The sequence below is a fragment of the Miscanthus floridulus genome, chromosome 11, assembly GCF_019320115.1.
Source record: "Miscanthus floridulus cultivar M001 chromosome 11, ASM1932011v1, whole genome shotgun sequence".
Taxonomy (NCBI): domain Eukaryota; kingdom Viridiplantae; phylum Streptophyta; class Magnoliopsida; order Poales; family Poaceae; genus Miscanthus; species Miscanthus floridulus.
This window is the reverse complement of record NC_089590.1, coordinates 61513674-61531855: the sequence shown is the minus strand read 5'-3', so window position 1 is coordinate 61531855 and position 18182 is coordinate 61513674. Positions and strand designations below refer to the sequence as shown.

At 46.7% G+C, this 18182-nt stretch overlaps 3 protein-coding genes, 1 long non-coding RNA gene and 1 pseudogene across 4 annotated transcripts; 2 read left to right on the top strand and 3 right to left on the bottom strand.

The window, feature by feature from the left end:
• Nucleotides 1–106: 106 nt before the first annotated feature.
• LOC136490925 (uncharacterized) lies at nucleotides 107–1038 on the top strand. Its single transcript, XR_010767909.1, has 3 exons — nucleotides 107–456; nucleotides 539–616; nucleotides 717–1038. It is a non-coding gene; the product is annotated as an uncharacterized lncRNA (long non-coding RNA).
• Nucleotides 1039–1174: 136 nt separating this feature from the next.
• LOC136490923 (protein FAR1-RELATED SEQUENCE 5-like) lies at nucleotides 1175–4249 on the bottom strand (annotated as a pseudogene).
• Nucleotides 4250–4736: 487 nt separating this feature from the next.
• LOC136493231 (uncharacterized) lies at nucleotides 4737–7641 on the bottom strand. Its single transcript, XM_066489297.1, has 3 exons — nucleotides 7240–7641; nucleotides 5455–6253; nucleotides 4737–5262 (listed from the first exon to the last, which is right to left on the bottom strand). Exons 1-2 carry the CDS (start codon nucleotides 7556–7558, stop codon nucleotides 5538–5540), a joined length of 1035 nt encoding a protein of 344 aa, XP_066345394.1. The 5' UTR covers nucleotides 7559–7641; the 3' UTR covers nucleotides 4737–5262; nucleotides 5455–5537.
• LOC136493232 (2-phytyl-1,4-beta-naphthoquinone methyltransferase, chloroplastic-like) lies at nucleotides 7615–9884 on the top strand. Its single transcript, XM_066489298.1, has 8 exons — nucleotides 7615–7899; nucleotides 8013–8077; nucleotides 8156–8246; nucleotides 8350–8438; nucleotides 8571–8704; nucleotides 8792–8853; nucleotides 9025–9124; nucleotides 9445–9884. The coding sequence occupies exons 1-8, from the start codon at nucleotides 7741–7743 to the stop codon at nucleotides 9543–9545; spliced, it is 801 nt and encodes a 266-aa protein (XP_066345395.1). The 5' UTR covers nucleotides 7615–7740; the 3' UTR covers nucleotides 9546–9884.
• A 398-nt stretch (nucleotides 9885–10282) lies between these two features.
• On the bottom strand, nucleotides 10283–14464 carry LOC136490924 (GDSL esterase/lipase LTL1-like). Its single transcript, XM_066487124.1, has 4 exons — nucleotides 13939–14464; nucleotides 13561–13803; nucleotides 11020–11272; nucleotides 10283–10866 (listed from the first exon to the last, which is right to left on the bottom strand). Exons 1-4 carry the CDS (start codon nucleotides 14308–14310, stop codon nucleotides 10634–10636), a joined length of 1101 nt encoding a protein of 366 aa, XP_066343221.1. The 5' UTR covers nucleotides 14311–14464; the 3' UTR covers nucleotides 10283–10633.
• Between the last annotated feature and the right edge of the window lie 3718 nt (nucleotides 14465–18182).

Below are 18182 nucleotides of genomic sequence, written 5' to 3'. Positions count from 1 at the left end.
GAAGGATGGGCCGTGAGCGAGATCAGCCGATCGACGACTTTGCGAGAGGAGTCATGCACGGTAACCAAACCGTGCTGCACAGATCCTCTCTGCATACGTGGGAACGAGATCACCTAACTTCGGTGAAAACGACTGCACCTGCAGTCAGGCACATCTGTGCCATTCGTTGCTGATCCGACGACACACCCACCAAAGTGACATGGGCTGCACAATGGAAAGGCCCATCACAGCCCACACAGACCTGCTGTTGCTGAGAGCTCCCGTGAATAAAGAAAAATCGACGCCGCCGTCTTCGTAGTTCTAGTCGAGCTGCGCCGCCGTCGCCGTCCGGCCGTACGTGCCATCCTCGTTTTGGTCTCCTACGAGCGGGCGGAGATGTCAGACGCGCTGATCAACGACCTCGCCGGTGCCGACGGCGGGATCATCGCCCAGCTCCTTATCTACCCGCTCCACACTGTATGTGGCTGACGACGCCTCGTTGCCGACCTTCGCCCTGGATTTCTCGGTTGCTGAAATTTTGAGGTTTTTGTTGGCGTAGGTGAACGCGCGGTAGCAGATGGAGCGCGACCCCTCGAAGCTGGCGTTCAAGGACGGCGCCGCTCGCCAGTTGTACCTGGTCCGCATCCTTCCTCTTTCCCCTTCCTTGTCTGAATTTTTTGAGTGATTTTGCCTGATCCTTGCCGGTGATTTAGCCTGAATTTTTGTGTTACTGTCAGGTGTCTACTACTACTTCTACCAAGTATTCCGGAACAGGGCAGAGACAAAGGCCCTTGGGCGATCCAAGAGAGGGCTGGGCGATGGGTATCGGGATGCTCCAGTCTCTCACTATCCAGGAGATTTTGCCTGATCACTTTTGAGTGATTTTGCCTGATCACTTTTGGAATGTAGCTAAGCACCTTGTGTTGACTACTATGTAACTTGTGATTGTATCGAAAGCACAAAAAATCATGCAAATTGTATAGATTGCCATTGTGTTGTAAATTGTCCTGAAATTCAAGAAAAAGTAACTGATTGTTGCAAGTTCAGTGATGCACAAAATGGTCTGTTCGTTCAGAGATGCAAGCTCCAGAATGTTCAGAGATGCAGAAATGTTTCAGGAGGCTATTCCAAAAGCTATTCTCCTAAACAATCTATGTTTCAGGAGGCTATTTTCCAAAAGCTATTCTCCTAAACTACTAGAAGTCAGCAATAACATCATCTGTGATTGCCCCCTGCAAAATAAAAGATTCAAAAAAACAAATGAGGAATGTATTGATGGCCATGTATGGTTTAGAAAAATGGTGTATTAGATTGAAATATCACCTTCAATATCTGAGAGAAGGTATTGATGGTCATGTATGGTTCAGGCATTTCATTCATGGGTAAAGAAGTACTAGGATAAATATTTTGTACTGCTGCAGTGTCTTGTATTGATATTATTTCTTGTACTGCATCTTTTTTTTTCTTTTTCTTACCTCCCTTCTTTGCAGTTTCTTGTTCCTTCAAATAAAAGAAATAAAACTGAACATGTGCCCATTAAACACAGTATTAGGAAATCTGATATATTTTGTGTTACCACATACCTTTGGACCATTTTCCTTTTTCTTTGCAACTCTGCGCATCTTTTCAAACCAAGCTTTTTTGCGCTTTGAGGTTTTAGTTTCCACGTGCTTCTGTACTCAACAAATCAATTGGGGGAGAATCATTTGTGGGAACATTGGTTGGATTCACTGCACTAGGAAGACTCATGATTTCTTCTTTGACTTGCTTGCTAACCATGTCAAGTGCCTCGTTGACTAATAGGACGCACCGTGGATGACTTGCAGCTTGGTGTGCCAAATTGAGGAATTTGCGAGTCATATTTTTGTAGCAAAGCATAGCATCTAATTTTGGATCCTCTATTATGTTTCGGCCTTGGTTGTCTTGTACAGCCCCACTGCGTGCTTCTCGAGTCTAACGCTTCAGTATATATTGTTCTGGGATTAACTTGATGTTCATTAAATCAAGAACTTTTAAAGCATGAGCACACAATATTCCGATTCTATTGAACTGCCCACAGTTGCATGTGCTTGTTTGGTCTGCAGGATCACCAGTAACTTTGTACTCCTTCTCAAGGATATAATTTTCATCAAGACTCCCAACTGCTACAACATATTCATTATTGCCTTCCAATGGCGTGGTGCATGCTGCCATGGACCTCTCATATTCAGATTGGAAAGCTTCAAAAACAATTGATGTGTACAGCTTGCTAGCTTGGAGTAACATAGGTGTCCTCATTTTGAGTCTTGGTAATTTCTTTCTTGATTCAAATTCAGCATGCAATTTATTATTTCTTTTAAATTCCACAACCCTTTCAAAATGCTTAATGAATCGAATGATATCAAAATCTGATTTGAAATGTCTCTTCAAGTCACTGTTTAGACTCTCACTCAATTGTGTACTCCTTATTCCTAATGTGTACACATTAGTCATATAACATGCAGCCCACTTTTCTCTTACCTTATATATACTATCCAACCAAGTTTGCTTGCTGGCCTTTGTCCTCATAGTGTTAAATGCTTCTTGAAATGTTTCTTTATCTTCATACTCATACATACATGCACTAAAATCTGCGAGAATACTTGGTTCTTCCTTATTGTCTTCATTCTTTCTTTTTGGAGGAGTATCTGATTCTTCATCGTCACGTTCAGCAAGATGCTTGACAGCGTTCTGCATAATGTGAAAAGTGCATAGACCATGCCAAGATTCCAAAAAGACCTCCTTAACAGCCTTTCCCATTGCTACATCTTGATCGGTATAGATTGTTTTTGGTTGCTTGCCATTATGTGCTTTTAGAAAGGTCTCAAATAGCCATTTGAAGGACTCAAATGTCTCATCGTACATGATAACAGCACCAAAAATCACAGTTTCTCTAAAATGATTGAACCCAACAAATATTCCAAAAGGCCTACTCTCCCTGTTTGTTCCAAAAGTAGTATCAAAACTAACAACATCACCAAAATATGCATAGTCAGTGAGCATTTTAGCATTAACCCAGAAAATGTTAGCTATTTGTTCTTCCCGGTCCATTTGCAATGCATATTGAAATGACGGGTTCTTGGTAATTTTTTCTTGAAAATACATAAGCATGCTTCCAGCTTGACCATATGTCATCTCACATTGGCGCTTGGCCCTTAAATAGTTCTTGTGGTCTCGAAGAGTGTAACTGACATGAGCTGAGCCACCAACTTGGATAGAAGCTAACTCATGTGCAGCTTTGGGTTCAATTCCTGCATCGTCAGCCGTCTCAGTTTCAAAACCTTGTAGCTCTGAAATTTTCCTTTGAGACACCAACAAATGTGAGGTTTGTGGCAACTGAAGGGTGTGATTGTGTTCCAAAATCACCTCAGTGACTTTATAATTTCCTTTCTCCCGGTCTAGTACGAGACCCATGCGAACTTCACAATCAGTTCTAGTTTCAGCTCTCGGAGACTTTATTAAATGATCTCTTTTATCTTTCAATCTGTGACCCTCATTCGCACAAACAAATCTGCACGACCTAATCTTTCCATCTGATTTTCTTTTGTTTGAGTATCTTTTTCTAACCTCAAAACCTTTTTGACCACCATAGTTGACCCAAAACAACCAAGCCTCATGTGTACTGTTGAATTCCATGCCAACTTGAGGTGCGAAATTTGAAGAAAACTCATCCCTATAGCACACGAAATATTCAATAAGCAACTGAAATGTGTCTGAACGCATGGGGAGAAAGAAACAGGCATGGGTCACACACCTCTTTTCTTCCATCTCATATATTCTGAAAGCAAGTTGACATTTCTTCTTTAATCAATTCCAACATAAGCTGAGGTAGTAGAGGATAGCAAATAAATTAGAAGAAAACTGATGCAATCAAACACACGTGGAGAGAAGAGAAGCGGTGCAAACCTGCAAACATATTTCTGGCGCACAACACAGGCAACAGCCGATCGCCGACGCCTGACGCCCGTGCTTGCAAGAAAGCCGATGGCCGATGCCGATGCCGACGCCGACGCCGACGCCGACGCTTCACCTTCGCTAGCGGGAAAGCACGCAGTATTCGCGCCAAAAAGGAAAAGACGCCGCCAAATACGGGAGTGGCGGTGTTATTCTTGGGCCAAGGCCCATGTAGCAGAGGAGCACGGCAGCCAGAGTGCTTAGCCTATACGTGGAGACATTGGATCAGCAGCGGACGGTGCTGATTATGCTGACTGCAGGTGCAGTCGTATGCTGTGAAGTTAGGCGATCTCATTCCCATACGTGATGCAGAGAATTTTTTTTCCGAGTTTGTTGCTTGCTTGCTTGAGGCGCAGAGTATTTACAGCGCCCATTTCAACAAAATGTATCGTGACATTTACATGACATCAAAACTTATTCGATGATGAGCAATGGAGCACAGCAAGCTTCTTCATTCAGCAAAAGCAGTGGGGGCACAGAGATTGTCAGTGCTGTAGAGTGAATGTACAAAGTGAAAGTGTTAAATAAGCAGCTGAAGTGTGCGTGGGTATTAGGATCAATGCGCGACCGGAGCACGAGCATGTTGGCATGATGGATCAGGATGTCCACACAAGATGAGATCAGCCAGCATCTCATCACTTACATAGTCTGACTTGTCATCATGTGCGCCATTTGAAGAAGTTGTTTTCTCCACATTTTGAGGTTCAGTAAGAAGTAACAAAACCGCTCGTTAGTAGGCTACATTGGGAGGGAGGGGACTGCTGACAAGCTAGATCAACAAACTTAACCAAGAACCATGAACTGGAGGAGTGACGAAACGGAATCGGGAAGCCAAGACTACCATGAAGGCAAATATGATGCCGTGCAATCTCCTATTATATATGTAATTTTTCATGTTTGTGCATGAACTGGTTCGTTTTTGCTGCTACAGAAATACAGAATGTTGACACTAATTCATTTTTTTCAAACCACGGCCATTGCTAGTTTTCCTTCATTTCAAATGCTAGTTTCTGAACACACACACACAAAAAAAAAACAGAGTTGCCAACTGAGGAAATAACCATGTCCACAGATAATTTGGCAAAAAAATCGAAGCTACCAAGTGTAATTCACATCACAAGCTTAGCCTACAGAGAGAGCATTTGTGATGTCACATCAGTCGCCAAACATCAAACTGTGTCCATTCTCCATGAATACACTTGTGGTAATCCAATGAGCATTTCTTTTGTAGTACGTCATAAGCAGGATAAAGAACACAGACATCTTTGAGCCAGTTGGAAAAGAGTCCGGTCAAGTATGTTTCTCTGATATCTAGACCAACACAAAAAAAAAAAAAATCAAAACAATTTTCTAATCGATTAGCATCAAAAGGAAAATTCAAGGTTTTGCAGTGAGGAAGCTGGTAACAAATACTAATATCAATAAGCCTAATTGAAGTCAAACATAAAGTCCCTATAAGCTCATGCATGACTTCAATAAGTAAGCATAAGTTCAAAGAGCTACCTGAATGAAATTATACTGGCTCATTCAGGAAATAGCTTCATGGCATAGTCATGCTTGAATTGAGGACAATGAAGCTTTATGCTTTAAAGCTCAGCTAGATTCTCTGGTTGCCACACACGGAGAAGGCGATCATAAAACGAACAAGTAGCAACAACCGAAGAATTTCCATTCTGCTCCACCTCTTCACTTTTCTGCCAATCTGCACCGTATGCTAAGGACTCATGCTTGCAATATGTTTCCATTACCCTAGCATCTCCAGAACCTACTTTAACAATGGCAAACCCATTGTGCATGCACGCAGTCAATACAACATCTGCAATATTAGGATGATACTTCATCCTCCACACACCACCTCCTAGATTTATCAACTTTTCATTGACAGGTTTTGCCATAAATCTCGTGTCCCAAACTCTGAGAAATTCATCATAACTCCCAGTAAGTAGCATGTTCCTCTCCAATGGATTCTGTGCAATACAACAGACGCCCATCTTATGAGACTTTTTGTTTTGAAAAACAATGTTTGGCAGGCTTTCTCTCAAGTCCCAGCAACTGAAACAACAGTCATCTGATCCACTGTACAGCAAGTGTGGCCTTGTACGATCAAAATAACATGTCCAGACTTCGAACTGATGTGCAGTCCACTGTTCTGATATCTCCAGCCGGTCCTCTCTCACTGAAACCACAGACAGTGAGCCATCTGATAATCCAACAGACAGAGACTGAGCAGTTTGGTTCCAGTCCACATACAAGCACATTGAAGAAGAAATATCTTCAGCAGAGACATCGGTGAAGACAATGCCTGTGTAATTTAGTGACAGAAAGCACTTGAGTTAGCCCTGAAGATATGCAATGATACATGTTGGACTACAGATGTGACAAATATAAAGTGTTTAAACTCTTGACTAGAGCTGCATGAGTTAGAACCCACTTCTTGTCAGAGACCAATATAATACCAGTTTTCAAGCACACATGAAGACAAGTTCTGATCCAGGAAAAAACTATTTATAAACATAGCTATGCAAGAGCACAAGATTGCTTTATCACCAATCAACTGGAAGTTACCTTTCTTTTCTATGAGGCAATGACAACTACTGAACTACGAACACAGTTGAAACATTAAGCAACTCATTCCACAACAACAACAACAACAACAAAGCCTTTTAGTCCCAAGCAAGTTGGAGTAGGCTAGAGTTGAAACCCAACATGAGCCCCTAGTCCACATCTAGATTAATCTTCGATGTGACTACTCGAGTCAAACTGTAATCCAAATGCCAACATCTTAAAATGAACGAATGCATAGCTCCTGAATTAGCCAACGGACTCTTGGCCGAATGGCTAGAGCGGCCGGATGGCACCCCAATGACCCGGGTTCGACTCCCAGTGGGAGCGGATTTACGTGGCCTGGGTAAAAAAACCCCCTCGTCCGACTCACTCAAAGCACGGGTGGTTCCGAACCAACTCACATGGTGAACGGTCCCGTGTAAGGGTGCAGGGGCGGAGGTTCGGGGGTTTTCTTGATCTGCGTGAGAGATCTTCTCTACCAGGCAATGCCCGGGGGCCGTCTTACCCCCCGCAGGTCAATTTTTTTTTTTTTTTTTTTAGCTCCTGAATTGGAAAATGGTGCAGATGTTTCTGCAAGCATCAATCGTCATTTAACTTTGAGCTGTCATTGTTATAGCTTACGGCATCTTAGCAAGTGCATACCGCGGCATCTGTCCAACTTTAACGACACAACATTTTTGTAGGGTAAAAAAAAATTTAATGCAGAGACAAAACATAAGTAACCTGTGTCCGAGCCGTCCTCCTGCTCCAGGCGCCGGAGCGCGAGGCGGCCGTGGGCGTCGGCCTGCGCGAGCAGCGGCGACTTGGGGCTCCACTTCATATCGAAGATGCCGGCGGTCTCCACAGTATGCAGCAGCTGGAGCCGCCGGGACGCGTCCTCCGAGGCAGCGTCAACGGAGAAGAGGGATATGGTGCCCGCCCGGTCGCACTCCTGCTCCTGCAGCGTGTAGGTGGCGGCGGCCAGCACGTGGCGGAACGGGCGATGCGGGCAGAACTCCACCGCGTCAGCGTTCCCACCGAGGTAGCACGAGCCTAAATCCATCCCCAAATCTATCACCGGCGGCGGCGGCGGCAACAAGAGGAGCACTCCAACCAGAATGTCAGAAATCGTTTGGCAACTCACGCGGCGGGGGCAAAATAGTCAAACCGTTTTCCACGTTTGGCCGTAGCGACGGCAACATATCCTAACCACGATTCGGGGTCGGGAGCAAGCGAACGGACACGATGGTGGCCTTGACCGCGGGGATTTCCGTAGCCGGCGGCGGCGTGTTCAGCCCCGCCGGCCGCCGGCGCGGCCGCGGCCCCGCCGCCTTTCGCTGCTCGTCCTCCTCGGCCGGCGAGCGGCAGGCCCTCTTCAGCCGCATCGCCCCCGTCTACGACCTTGTTCGTACATCCCGCCCTCCTCCTAAACCCTCGTTGCTTCTACGAAATTAGTGCTGCAGATAGCAATGCCATGATGTGTTGCTGACGACAGCACGTTCCCGGGTTCCTTGCAGCTGAACGACGTGCTCAGCCTGGGACAGCACCGGACGTGGAAGCGCATATGCGTCTCTTGGTCGAGGTTAGTTGATAAGCAATGTGAATCAAAATGCCCTGTTCTACAATCGGTTGATGCAAAAGTTTGCTCCTATGGAGTTAGAGCGAAGATGGGGGATCGAGTTCTTGATCTCTGTTGCGGGAGCGGGGATTTGGCGTTCGTGCTGTCTCAGAAGGTCGGCTTAGATGGAGAGGTTGGTGTTGGATTCGCTTGTAGTATTCAGACTTCAGATTAGCTAGGCGATTTTGTTTTTCCCCACTGGAAATCTTATCATCATTTGCACCCAACTGAAACAGGTGATGGCTGTCGATTTTTCGAGGCAGCAACTACAGACTGCTGCTGACCGTCAGCAGCAACGCTGGAAGCTGTGTTACAAGAACATCAAGTGAGCATCCTCAATGTGAGGGTTTGCAGAGCAAGGACATCCTGTGATTTCAGTTGAATAGTTTGTGTGCTTTGCTAGCATATGCGCTATGGCGTTATGTGGTTTACCTGCATCTGACACTGGCACTTGCAGATGGATCGAGGGTGATGTACTTGATTTACCATTCGCAGACTGCTACTTCGATGCTGTAACAGTTGGCTACGGATTGCGCAATGTGGTTGATAAATCGAAAGCGATGCGAGAAATATATAGGGTCCTGAAACCAGGTTCGGTACAGGTTAAAATTTGGTTCAAGTTTTGCTTTGTTAGCAATCTGGATAAATTTTCTGAGCTAGGTTTTTACTGGACCACAGGATCAAGAGCCTCTATCCTTGATTTTAACAAGAGTTCATCACTTTTCACGACATCATTACAGGTAAAATGTCAGCCAATCTTGAGAGTACTATTTGAAGTTGGCGTACACATGAGTCTGACTTGTGTTCAATTTCCCTGGCAAAGACCAATTCTTCATTATTAATGTCATTGTAGCAAAGTCAGACCATATGTCTCACTGACCAGATTGATGTTTCCGTTTTCTCTTGGACAGAGTTGGGCGATTGACAATGTTGTGGTTCCTTTAGCTAGTGGCTATGGACTGACTGAAGAATACAAGTACTTGAAAAGCTCCATATCGCAGTATCTAACAGGTATGTGTGTTTATTTCCTTCTCCAAGAACACATCCATGAAAGAGCATGGTATTGTCTGTCATTCTGATGGTAGAGCTACACCTACACTACACATAGAGATACTCATCTCACTATTCTCACTCTTGGACTGATGGGGTACAAATACAACATGACGCCATTTGTCTCTCCCTTTTTCATGCTGGACCACGGCATTTGTTTCTCACAAAATTTGCACTTTGCTGTTCTGGTAAATGGAAGTGGTTTGTACCATTTGGTTAGTGACCCTATACCCCACCACGAAATTACATCTAGCTTGTATTTTTCTCTCTTTTCTTTTTAGGAGAAGAATTGGAGAAATTAGCCAAAGAAGCTGGGTTCTGTGCAGCGAAGCACTATGAGCTTGGTGGAGGGCTTATGGGAAACCTAGTAGCAACTCGATGAGTAGAATATAGAAAGCAAACTCGAGTTGTATGATTCCTCTGCATCATTTTAGCTGATTGTATGCCCTCTATGTATCCAAATGTCATGTTTTGCCGATCCCAGATGAAGTTGTGAACAAATGTTGATTCCAGAGGGGCCTGAATGGCTGAATGTCATTGTCTGCTGTTTGAGCCTGTGCTTCTGTAGTGCATCAGCGTTTTGACCACAATCAGATGGACCGAAACGCGGACGCATGCCTGTGCAGATTATACTGGCATGCTGCTCTGCAGCACTGGAGCATTCAAGGTTCTTAATTATGCAATGCCGAGAATGTGGCAATCTCAGCTTACACTGCATTGCTCATTTGCTCAGAAGTGAATCCTTTTCAGCTTTTCACCGCATTGCTCATTTGCTCAGAACTGAATCCTTTTCAGCTTTTCACTGCATTGCTCATTTACTCTGGATTGCTGCAGTCCTCTCCTCTGCCCTCCGGTTCTCCGTTTACTTGGTCCCCATTACGACGGGTGAGATCTGTTCTACTCGGTGCCCATTAGGACGCGGTGAGATCCGTATTGTTCAGCGATGGTCATCTTCATAGCCCCTACCTACTTCGCTGCCATGGTATGGTACACATGTATAACTGTGGCCAACAAACCAACCACCAAAATATACATTGGCAATGAATTCTCGGTACCTTGTACCAAAGTTCAGGATCTCACTACAAAGTGCAATAAATTTCTTGAATGAATCGGACGGACTAGATAGTACTACCACTTACTAATTTCAGAAGTTCCTAGCTAGCCCTGCCAAACAATCTGCTTGAACAAATGAAGAAGCTTATTAAGACAATTATATTGAACCCACTCTAAGGCTTAATTCACCTCATATTCTAAACCACAAAAAGAACACCAAAGCCTCTTATCCACCAGCCTCATGAACATACAGCAAATCCCTTGGTGTGAACCAACCAATGACGAACTTATACTAGTAGTATCACGCAGTAGCTATGTGTGTTGTAGTAGCTGCCAGTGCCCGGACGGATCGATGTCAGCTAGGGAGAAGGGGAGATCGATGGGATGGAGCGAGGCAACACGCAGGCCGGCCTAGGCCTAGCCCCTGTTGTCCATGGCGAGGATGGTGCTGATGTTCATGGGGCTGATGTGGTCGGTGGAGCCGTGCATGAACTGGCCGACGATGATCCGGTTGGCGCGCTCCGTGGGGTGGAACGCGTCCCAGTACGCGTACACGTCCCGGTTGGGGCACACGTTGGACGCCGGCGTGCACAGCCCGATCCCGTTGTACGGGCCCTGCCCGCAGCACGCCACCTTGGACGTCACGAACCCTGCAATATTCACAGCATCATCAGCAGCAGCAGCAGGGTTTTATTATACTCGATCGCGGCCATGCCTGCTACGCTCTCTGATCTGATCTGATCTGATCTGAATTATAAACAACAAACACAGAAGAAAGAAACAGCTAGCACGTAGCCACGTACCGTAGTCCTGCGGGTTGAACATGAAGTCGAAGCTGACCCGGTTGGTGTTGGCGGCGATGAAGACGTCGTCGCCGATGTCGGCGTTGAGCTCGGAGAGCATCTGCACCAGCTGCGGGTTGAAGAGGTCGGCCGCCTCCGTGAGGTCGCGCGCGCACTCGCCGTCGATGCTGTGCATGGCCAGCTCCGCCGGCACGCACCCGATCATCCCCGTGCCCGTCACCACCACGCGCCGCGCCCCGAGCTCGTACAGCCGCTGCATGATGCGCGCGTCCACAGCACACAGCATCAGTTCCGTGTTGTCAGGACTCGTCGTCACAACTACTCGCAAGCACGTACTGGTCCCAAGTAGGCTTAATCGGCGTGTTCACTGGTTGGTTTCTAGGTTGACTGGTGCTGGTTTGTTGTGAGAGAAAAATATTGTTGACTGATTAAATAAGCCTAGCTAGAACCAACCAGCTAAATAAAACTACAACCACCCACCATTCCACGAGCCCACGACGAAAACACATATGCTGCGTGCACGACGAGGGACGACTGTTCTTGCATGTGGCGAATTAGCTGCCTGGCTGGCGACTGGCGAGAGTTAAATAACACCCAACCACCTAGCCTACGGGTACACCGTACACCAGTGAAACTGTCACGTTATAACAGTCTGATACGCGGCCCTTTGATGCATGCCTGTCAGCCTGTACGTGTGTTGTTTCACGTATTGACAGCCTTTAGCCAGCTGATTTTTTTCTGCGGGGATCAGGTCGGTGGTGTTGTTCAGCGCGGGCTCGGTACATGGCGTGGCTACTACTGACCACCAGAGTGCAGAGTGGGAGCAGGTGACACTGTGACAGCACACGCACTCACCAGAGGTGCAGATCCAGGGCGGGCGACACATCACACGCGAGACGCCTGCCAATAGTAGGTCGGTAAAAGAAACGTTCATGGCGTATTGTCATTGGACCCATGAATGGATGAATCACCATAAATGTGACGGGATATGCATCTGCGGCAGTAAAGGTCTACTCCTTTTTCCTTTCTGGACTTGTTTAGTTTCAAAAAGTTTTTCTAAAAAATACTACAGTAGTTATCTCATCGAATCTTACGATATATGCATGGAGCATTAAATGTAGACGAAAAAAAAACTAACTGCATAGTTTGGTTGGAAATCGCGAGACGAACGTTTTGAGCCTAATTAGTCCATGATTGAATACTAATTGCCAAATAAAAACGAAAGTGCTACAGTAGTCAAATTCCCAAATTTCACCCAACTAAATAAGGCCTCAGTTTCAGTGCACCATTGTGGTGTGGGCTGGAATTAAGGCCCTATTTAGTTCTCAAAAATTTTCACCCCAAAGTGTCACATCGAATCTTGCGGCACATGCATGGAGTATTAAATATAGACGAAAAAAAACTAATTACACAGTTTGGTTGGAAATCGCGAGACGAATGTTTTAAGCCTAATTAGGCCATGATTAGCCATAAAGTGCTACAGTACCGACATGCGCTAATGACGGATTAATTAGGCTTAATAAATTCGTCTCGCATTTTCCAGGCGAGCTATGTAATTAGTTTTTTTATTAGTATCCGAAAACCCCTTTCGACATCCCCAAAACATCCGATGCGACATCCAAAAATTTTCATTTCGTGAACTAAACGCAGCCTAATTTGTGGGGCATTTTTGCGTTGCTGGTTAAGGGAGTAGGCCAACGTTTGTTTTGCATTCCTCTACGAAGAGCGCATGCCTTAAGCTTGTACTACAAGAAGAGGGCAATGCCATTTTAGCTACTTACTCCTGTATAAGCTTCGTATAGACAAACATATAGATAGGTACAGTATAGTTGTTTAATTGTCCTGCTGAACAGCACTCGAATGAGAGTGAGTCCCATACCGACACTGGGGGCTGCAATTGCAGGTTTGGAGCCTTGCTTCCTAGGGAACATATCAGACTGCCTGCCACTCAAACTGGTCATCAAGGGCTTTGTCACTTCTCATCGGCTGATGCCTGAAACTACTGAAACTCTGTGCAGAAACTGTCTCGTACTACACTTTGGTATGGAGCAACTAGTGGTGAACTATAGGCCATGATGGCCATGCCAGTTACTCGGAGCACACACAACATACTGCCCAAAATTACACACTAACAAGAAGCATTCGCCTGCTACTGTTTTGTGTCCCGTTCCCGGCTTCACGGAATCAAACGCCAACAGTCAGCTAGTTACCGGCCCATATCTTCTTGCTTCTGTTTGAGTCAGTACGCAGCTATTTTTTTTTATTTCTTTTCCCTTTCCTACGGTTCCAGCATTAATCCTTTCACTCAATTTTGTACCGGAAAGCTTGGGTGATATGTCTATTTGTTCCAGTTCTGCTTAATTATCTCTGATTTTTTCTGGGAGGAAAGTTCATCTCTGTGGGGGCAAATATCTAGGTGGACTAAGCTTATTTTGGATTGGTCCTTTATATACCTTTGAATAGTTTAGCTTTGAGACTAATTTATGTTTGATGCATGCATGGGCAGCAGGAATTTGAAGAGTAGAGTTGATGGAATTTTACCGTGAGGATTTTCCTGTACTCGGAGATGAGGTAGGGGACGTAGTCTTGGATGGCAAACTGGCGAGACCGGATGGAGAAGGGCACCAGGTAGTAGTTGTTGACGAAGTCGTTCCCGCCGAGCGTGATGAGCACGAGCGCATTGTTGACGACCTGCCTCGCCGCGTCCTCGCCGACGAACTCGGCCAGACTCTGCTGGTAGTCCTGGAAGTTCTGCAGCTGCTGCCCGATCCTGATGATGTTCACCTGTCGATCCACCAAAGACATCCGCGCGCGGTTAGCTAGAAAAGACCGGCCGGTGGCGAGAATGCAGCCGCAACGACGACGACTGACAATTGGCAGCAGGGGACGGCCGGCTCTCGATCGAGTTTGCGTTCTTACGAATTGTATGCCGGTGTCGTTGAGGATGCCGACGCCGGCGGAGGCGAAGTTGGCGCCGACGAGCAGCTGGTCGCCGCGGAGGTCGGGGCTGAGGTACGGCAGCGCGGGCTGGGAGCCGAGGTGCTCGCTGATGATGTCCGGGATGTTGAGCCCGTTGGAGAACCTCCCCGTGGGCATGTGCGTGGGGAAGTCGATCCCGTAGGGCGGCGCGTCGGCGCGCGCCGTGGTCATCAGGTAGTTGTTGTTGCCGTTGTCGACGAGGGAGTCCCCGAACACGAAGAAGGCGCGCGGCGGCGCGGCGGACGCGGACCCGGCCCCGAGGAGCGCCACCGCCACGGGGAAGACGAGGAAGGTCACGAGCAGAGCGTCCATCGCGCGTGGAAGGAAAGGGCTTCGCTCGGACGCTCGCTCGCTCGCTCACTCGCACTGATGAGACGAGAGTGAGGTCGAATTGATTGATGATGGAATGGACGCGATGGAGCGGCCAAGTGGCAGAGGCGTGGCGCAGGGGGACGGGAAGGTGGCGTGGCGGTGTCCCTCTTATAGACGGAGAGAGAGAAGAGAGGCCGGCGCGAGTTAAAGACGGACGGGGGGGGCAGTTCACAGTTGGGTTAGCAGCGGGCGGGGGACGGACAGGCGGAGCAATTGCATGCTTTGCTTTGCGCTCGCTCCGCCTCCGCGCCCGCGCCCGCCCGCGAGGACCACAGCGACGGACGGCCGGACGGGAGCCCAGGCTAGGCAGGCGTCGCGGTCTCGCTGATCGGATGCACGGTGGGTGGCAGCTAAATGCGTTTCTGTGCTTAAAAAAAAAAGGTAAATGCGGCGATTGGCTTTGGTGCGTAGGCAGGCGCGGCGGCCGTGCGTGACATGGCTGATGATGGGGTAGGTTTGCCTCGGATCATGTGCGGTGGTGCAGTGGTACTGCCGCGTACTCCGTACTCAGGAGAGATACTGGAAGGCGGCAAGGTGCCACTGGCGGCGGCAGAGAAGAGTCGCTCGGCCATCAAAGCCGGCGCGAGAAGGGAATCCCCCTTTCCGTATGCGGATGGGTCATGGGTGTCCAGGATTTCCCGAATTCAGACGCAGGGGTCGTCTTGTCCTCCCTTGGGACTTGTTTAGATCACCTCCAAATTCTAAGTTTTTTCACTCTCTTTTCATCACATTAATTTTTGAACGCATGCATGGAGCATTAAATATATGTAAAAAAATAACTAATTGCACAGTTTGATTGTAAATCACGAGACGAATCTTTTGAGCCTAGTTACTCCATGATCGGACAAAGTTTGTCAAATACAAACGAACGTACTATAGTGTCCAGATTGCAAAAATTTACAATCTAAACAAGGCCTTAGTTGGGTATCAACGTGAGACTGTGAGAGCGTGATGGAGACACCATCACACACTCTGCCTAGCTAGATGCCTACAAGAAAATGGTGCAGTTATCACCTTAGATTTCTGTCATACTCCTATACCGATCAAAACTATACTAGGGCCATGTTTGGTTTCAAGCTCCTAAAACTTTAGTTCCTAAAAGTTTTAGATAGCTTTTTAAAATCTCCTAAAAGAGTGTTTGGTTGTACCTCCTAAAACTGACTAAAAGCAATAAATGTTGTTGAACAAAGACACTTTTACCCTTCTTTAGGAGAGAGAGAGGGGGAGGGGGCAATAAATGAGGGGTAGTGGGGGTCCAGGAAGGACTTTAGGAGGTTTTAGGAGGGGGTGGAGCTCCTAAAGAAAAACCAGTCTCCTAAAACTTTTAGGAGGTTTTAAGAGGGGGTGTTTGGTTCTTTAGACAGATTCTATCCAGATTTTAGCTCCTAAAGCTTTTAGGAGGTGTAACCAAACAGGGCCTAGATCTAAAAAAAAGTTCTCCGCTGAGAGACTACAATCATTGTGCACCAATGAAATTGTACCTAGGATTACCATATCATTAAAATCTATGGCTCCTAATCATTTCTTACAGGCTTCAACTTGATCCGATGGTCAACGTTATTTGGATCTCCCCCACCTAGGCTTCAACGCACGCCTCACACATCCCGCAGTCGACGGTAAAATAGAAACCAATGAAAGTCAATCAAGACAAATATGGAAGTCAGTCAAGGCAAATAGGAAGGACGGATCCGTGACTCCGATCAAGGCAATTTCCAGCACATCCCGCAGTCTACGGTAAAATAGAAATCAATGAAAGTCAATCAAGACAAATATGGAAGTCAGTAAGGCAAATAGGAAGGAGAGATCCGTGATGTAAGGAAAATGGACCCTAGACCCATTTACTTTGGATTTTGGTGTTTGATGACCAACACAACTAAATTGGACTAATGAATTTGCAAGTATTTGTTTTGTAGTTTAATAGGGTGCAAGACGTGACTTGGACAAAGGCGACGTGATGATCCGAGGATCAACACCACAAGCAAGACCTTAGGAGTACAAGAGAAGACCCAAGATATCAAACAAAGTCCAAACACGAAGATAGAAACCAAACCGTACGCAAGATCACGAAGAAACGAGCTCACAGAAGTGACCGGACGCTGGAGAAAAGTGACCAGACGCTCCGAATAAGTGGCTCGACATCAGCGGCAGCGACCGGACGCTGAACAAGTAAATCGACCGGACGCACCGATGGCACTGTTCATCAGTCCGACAACACACTCAGCAAGTGACCGGATGTTGGCGGCAAACCGACCAGACGCAGGACATCAGCGTCCGATCGGGTACAGAGAGGTTCCAGAGCGGCAAAATTACGACCGGACGCTGGCAGCGTCCGATCAGTTGTTCGCGGCTCCAACGGTCGGGACGACCGGACGCGTCCGGTCAGTAGCAGAAAAATGGGATTTCGTCCCCAACGGCTACTTTCTCAGTGAGGCTTATAAATACAACCCCCAATCGATCATTTGGGATGTGTGGAGCTGAGGAAACATATCAAGGGTGTTGATATACCATTTTAGTGATCTCCATTTGCATAGTGCTTAGTGTTTTATTAGGTAATTAGTGTAGGTGCTTTGCGAAGTGCTTAGGTTAATTAGACCATCGCTTATGCGCTTCCTCTAGGTTTAGGCCTAGTGTTTAGTGAGGTTTGCATACCTCTTACCACTCGGTGCTTGCGCGCACTATTGTTGTACATCAGAGGGGCTTGTAGTCTTACGAGATCACATCAACCGAGTTTGTGGTGTGGCCGCCACCGTGTACCGGAGGGAACAAGGCCCGCGGCGTTTTGGCCGGAAGCTTGATAGTGAAGACGGCGGGGAGCATCCGGGAGAGGCTTGTTGGAAGGCATGTCGAAGACCCACTTGCGCGTAGGGAATGCCCGAGGCTATCCACGGAGTTACCCGACCGGGAGCTTGGCCCTTGCGAGGGATTCCTTGCGAGGGGCTCCAACGAGGACTAGGGGGAAGCTTGCGCGCTTCTTGATACCTCGGTAAAAATACCGGAGTCATCGACGGAAGTTTGCATATCTTTACCTTATTCTTTAGCTTCCGTATTTACATTATTTGTATTACTCCTTTTATGGTAGAGATAGCAACACACTAGCAAAACCGTAGTTGCACATTTAGATAGTTTATCTATTGCATATGTTTTGCTAGGGTTAGAAAAAGAGGTCATAGTTTAGAGTTAGATTTTTAAGTTGCCTAATTCACCCCCCCTCCTCTCTTAGGCGTCACGGTCCCCTCCACGTGACTCCGATCAAGGCAATTTCCAGAATTGTCATTATAATGGAAAAATCCACGCCGAGCCTGACCCCACGCGCCCCTTCCAAAACTTTCCGTGTCGTTCTGGTATTACGTTAATAAGGAATGGCAACAGACCTGCCAACATATATACCCACTCGCATGTTTCCGTCAAGAACACGTGGGACCTAGTTTGGTGACCCCACTCATCAGTAGGAGCAGTAGAGCGTCTGCAGCGTAGCTAAACCTGGAAAGGTCTACCCCTTTCTTCTCATAAAATACCAACGGCGGACAAGGAAGCAAAATGGGTCACTTAAAGTCTGAGCCCACAGAGAGGAGATCGATGAAGAGGTTTAGCACATTTGGTTTTGCCTATTTTTTAAAAAATAAAAGAAATATCCGGTTTCATCCTCCAAAGAGAGGAGTTAGACCACTATGTTACAAAAGTAACACACTACACGCTCCGACCGAGTTTACAAAATAAACGAACCGACTTGACACGTGATTATGAAAATAAAAGGCCATTATAAAATAGAACACGCAAGCTAGAGACAATTAGTTTTGTTCTAATTTTTAGAT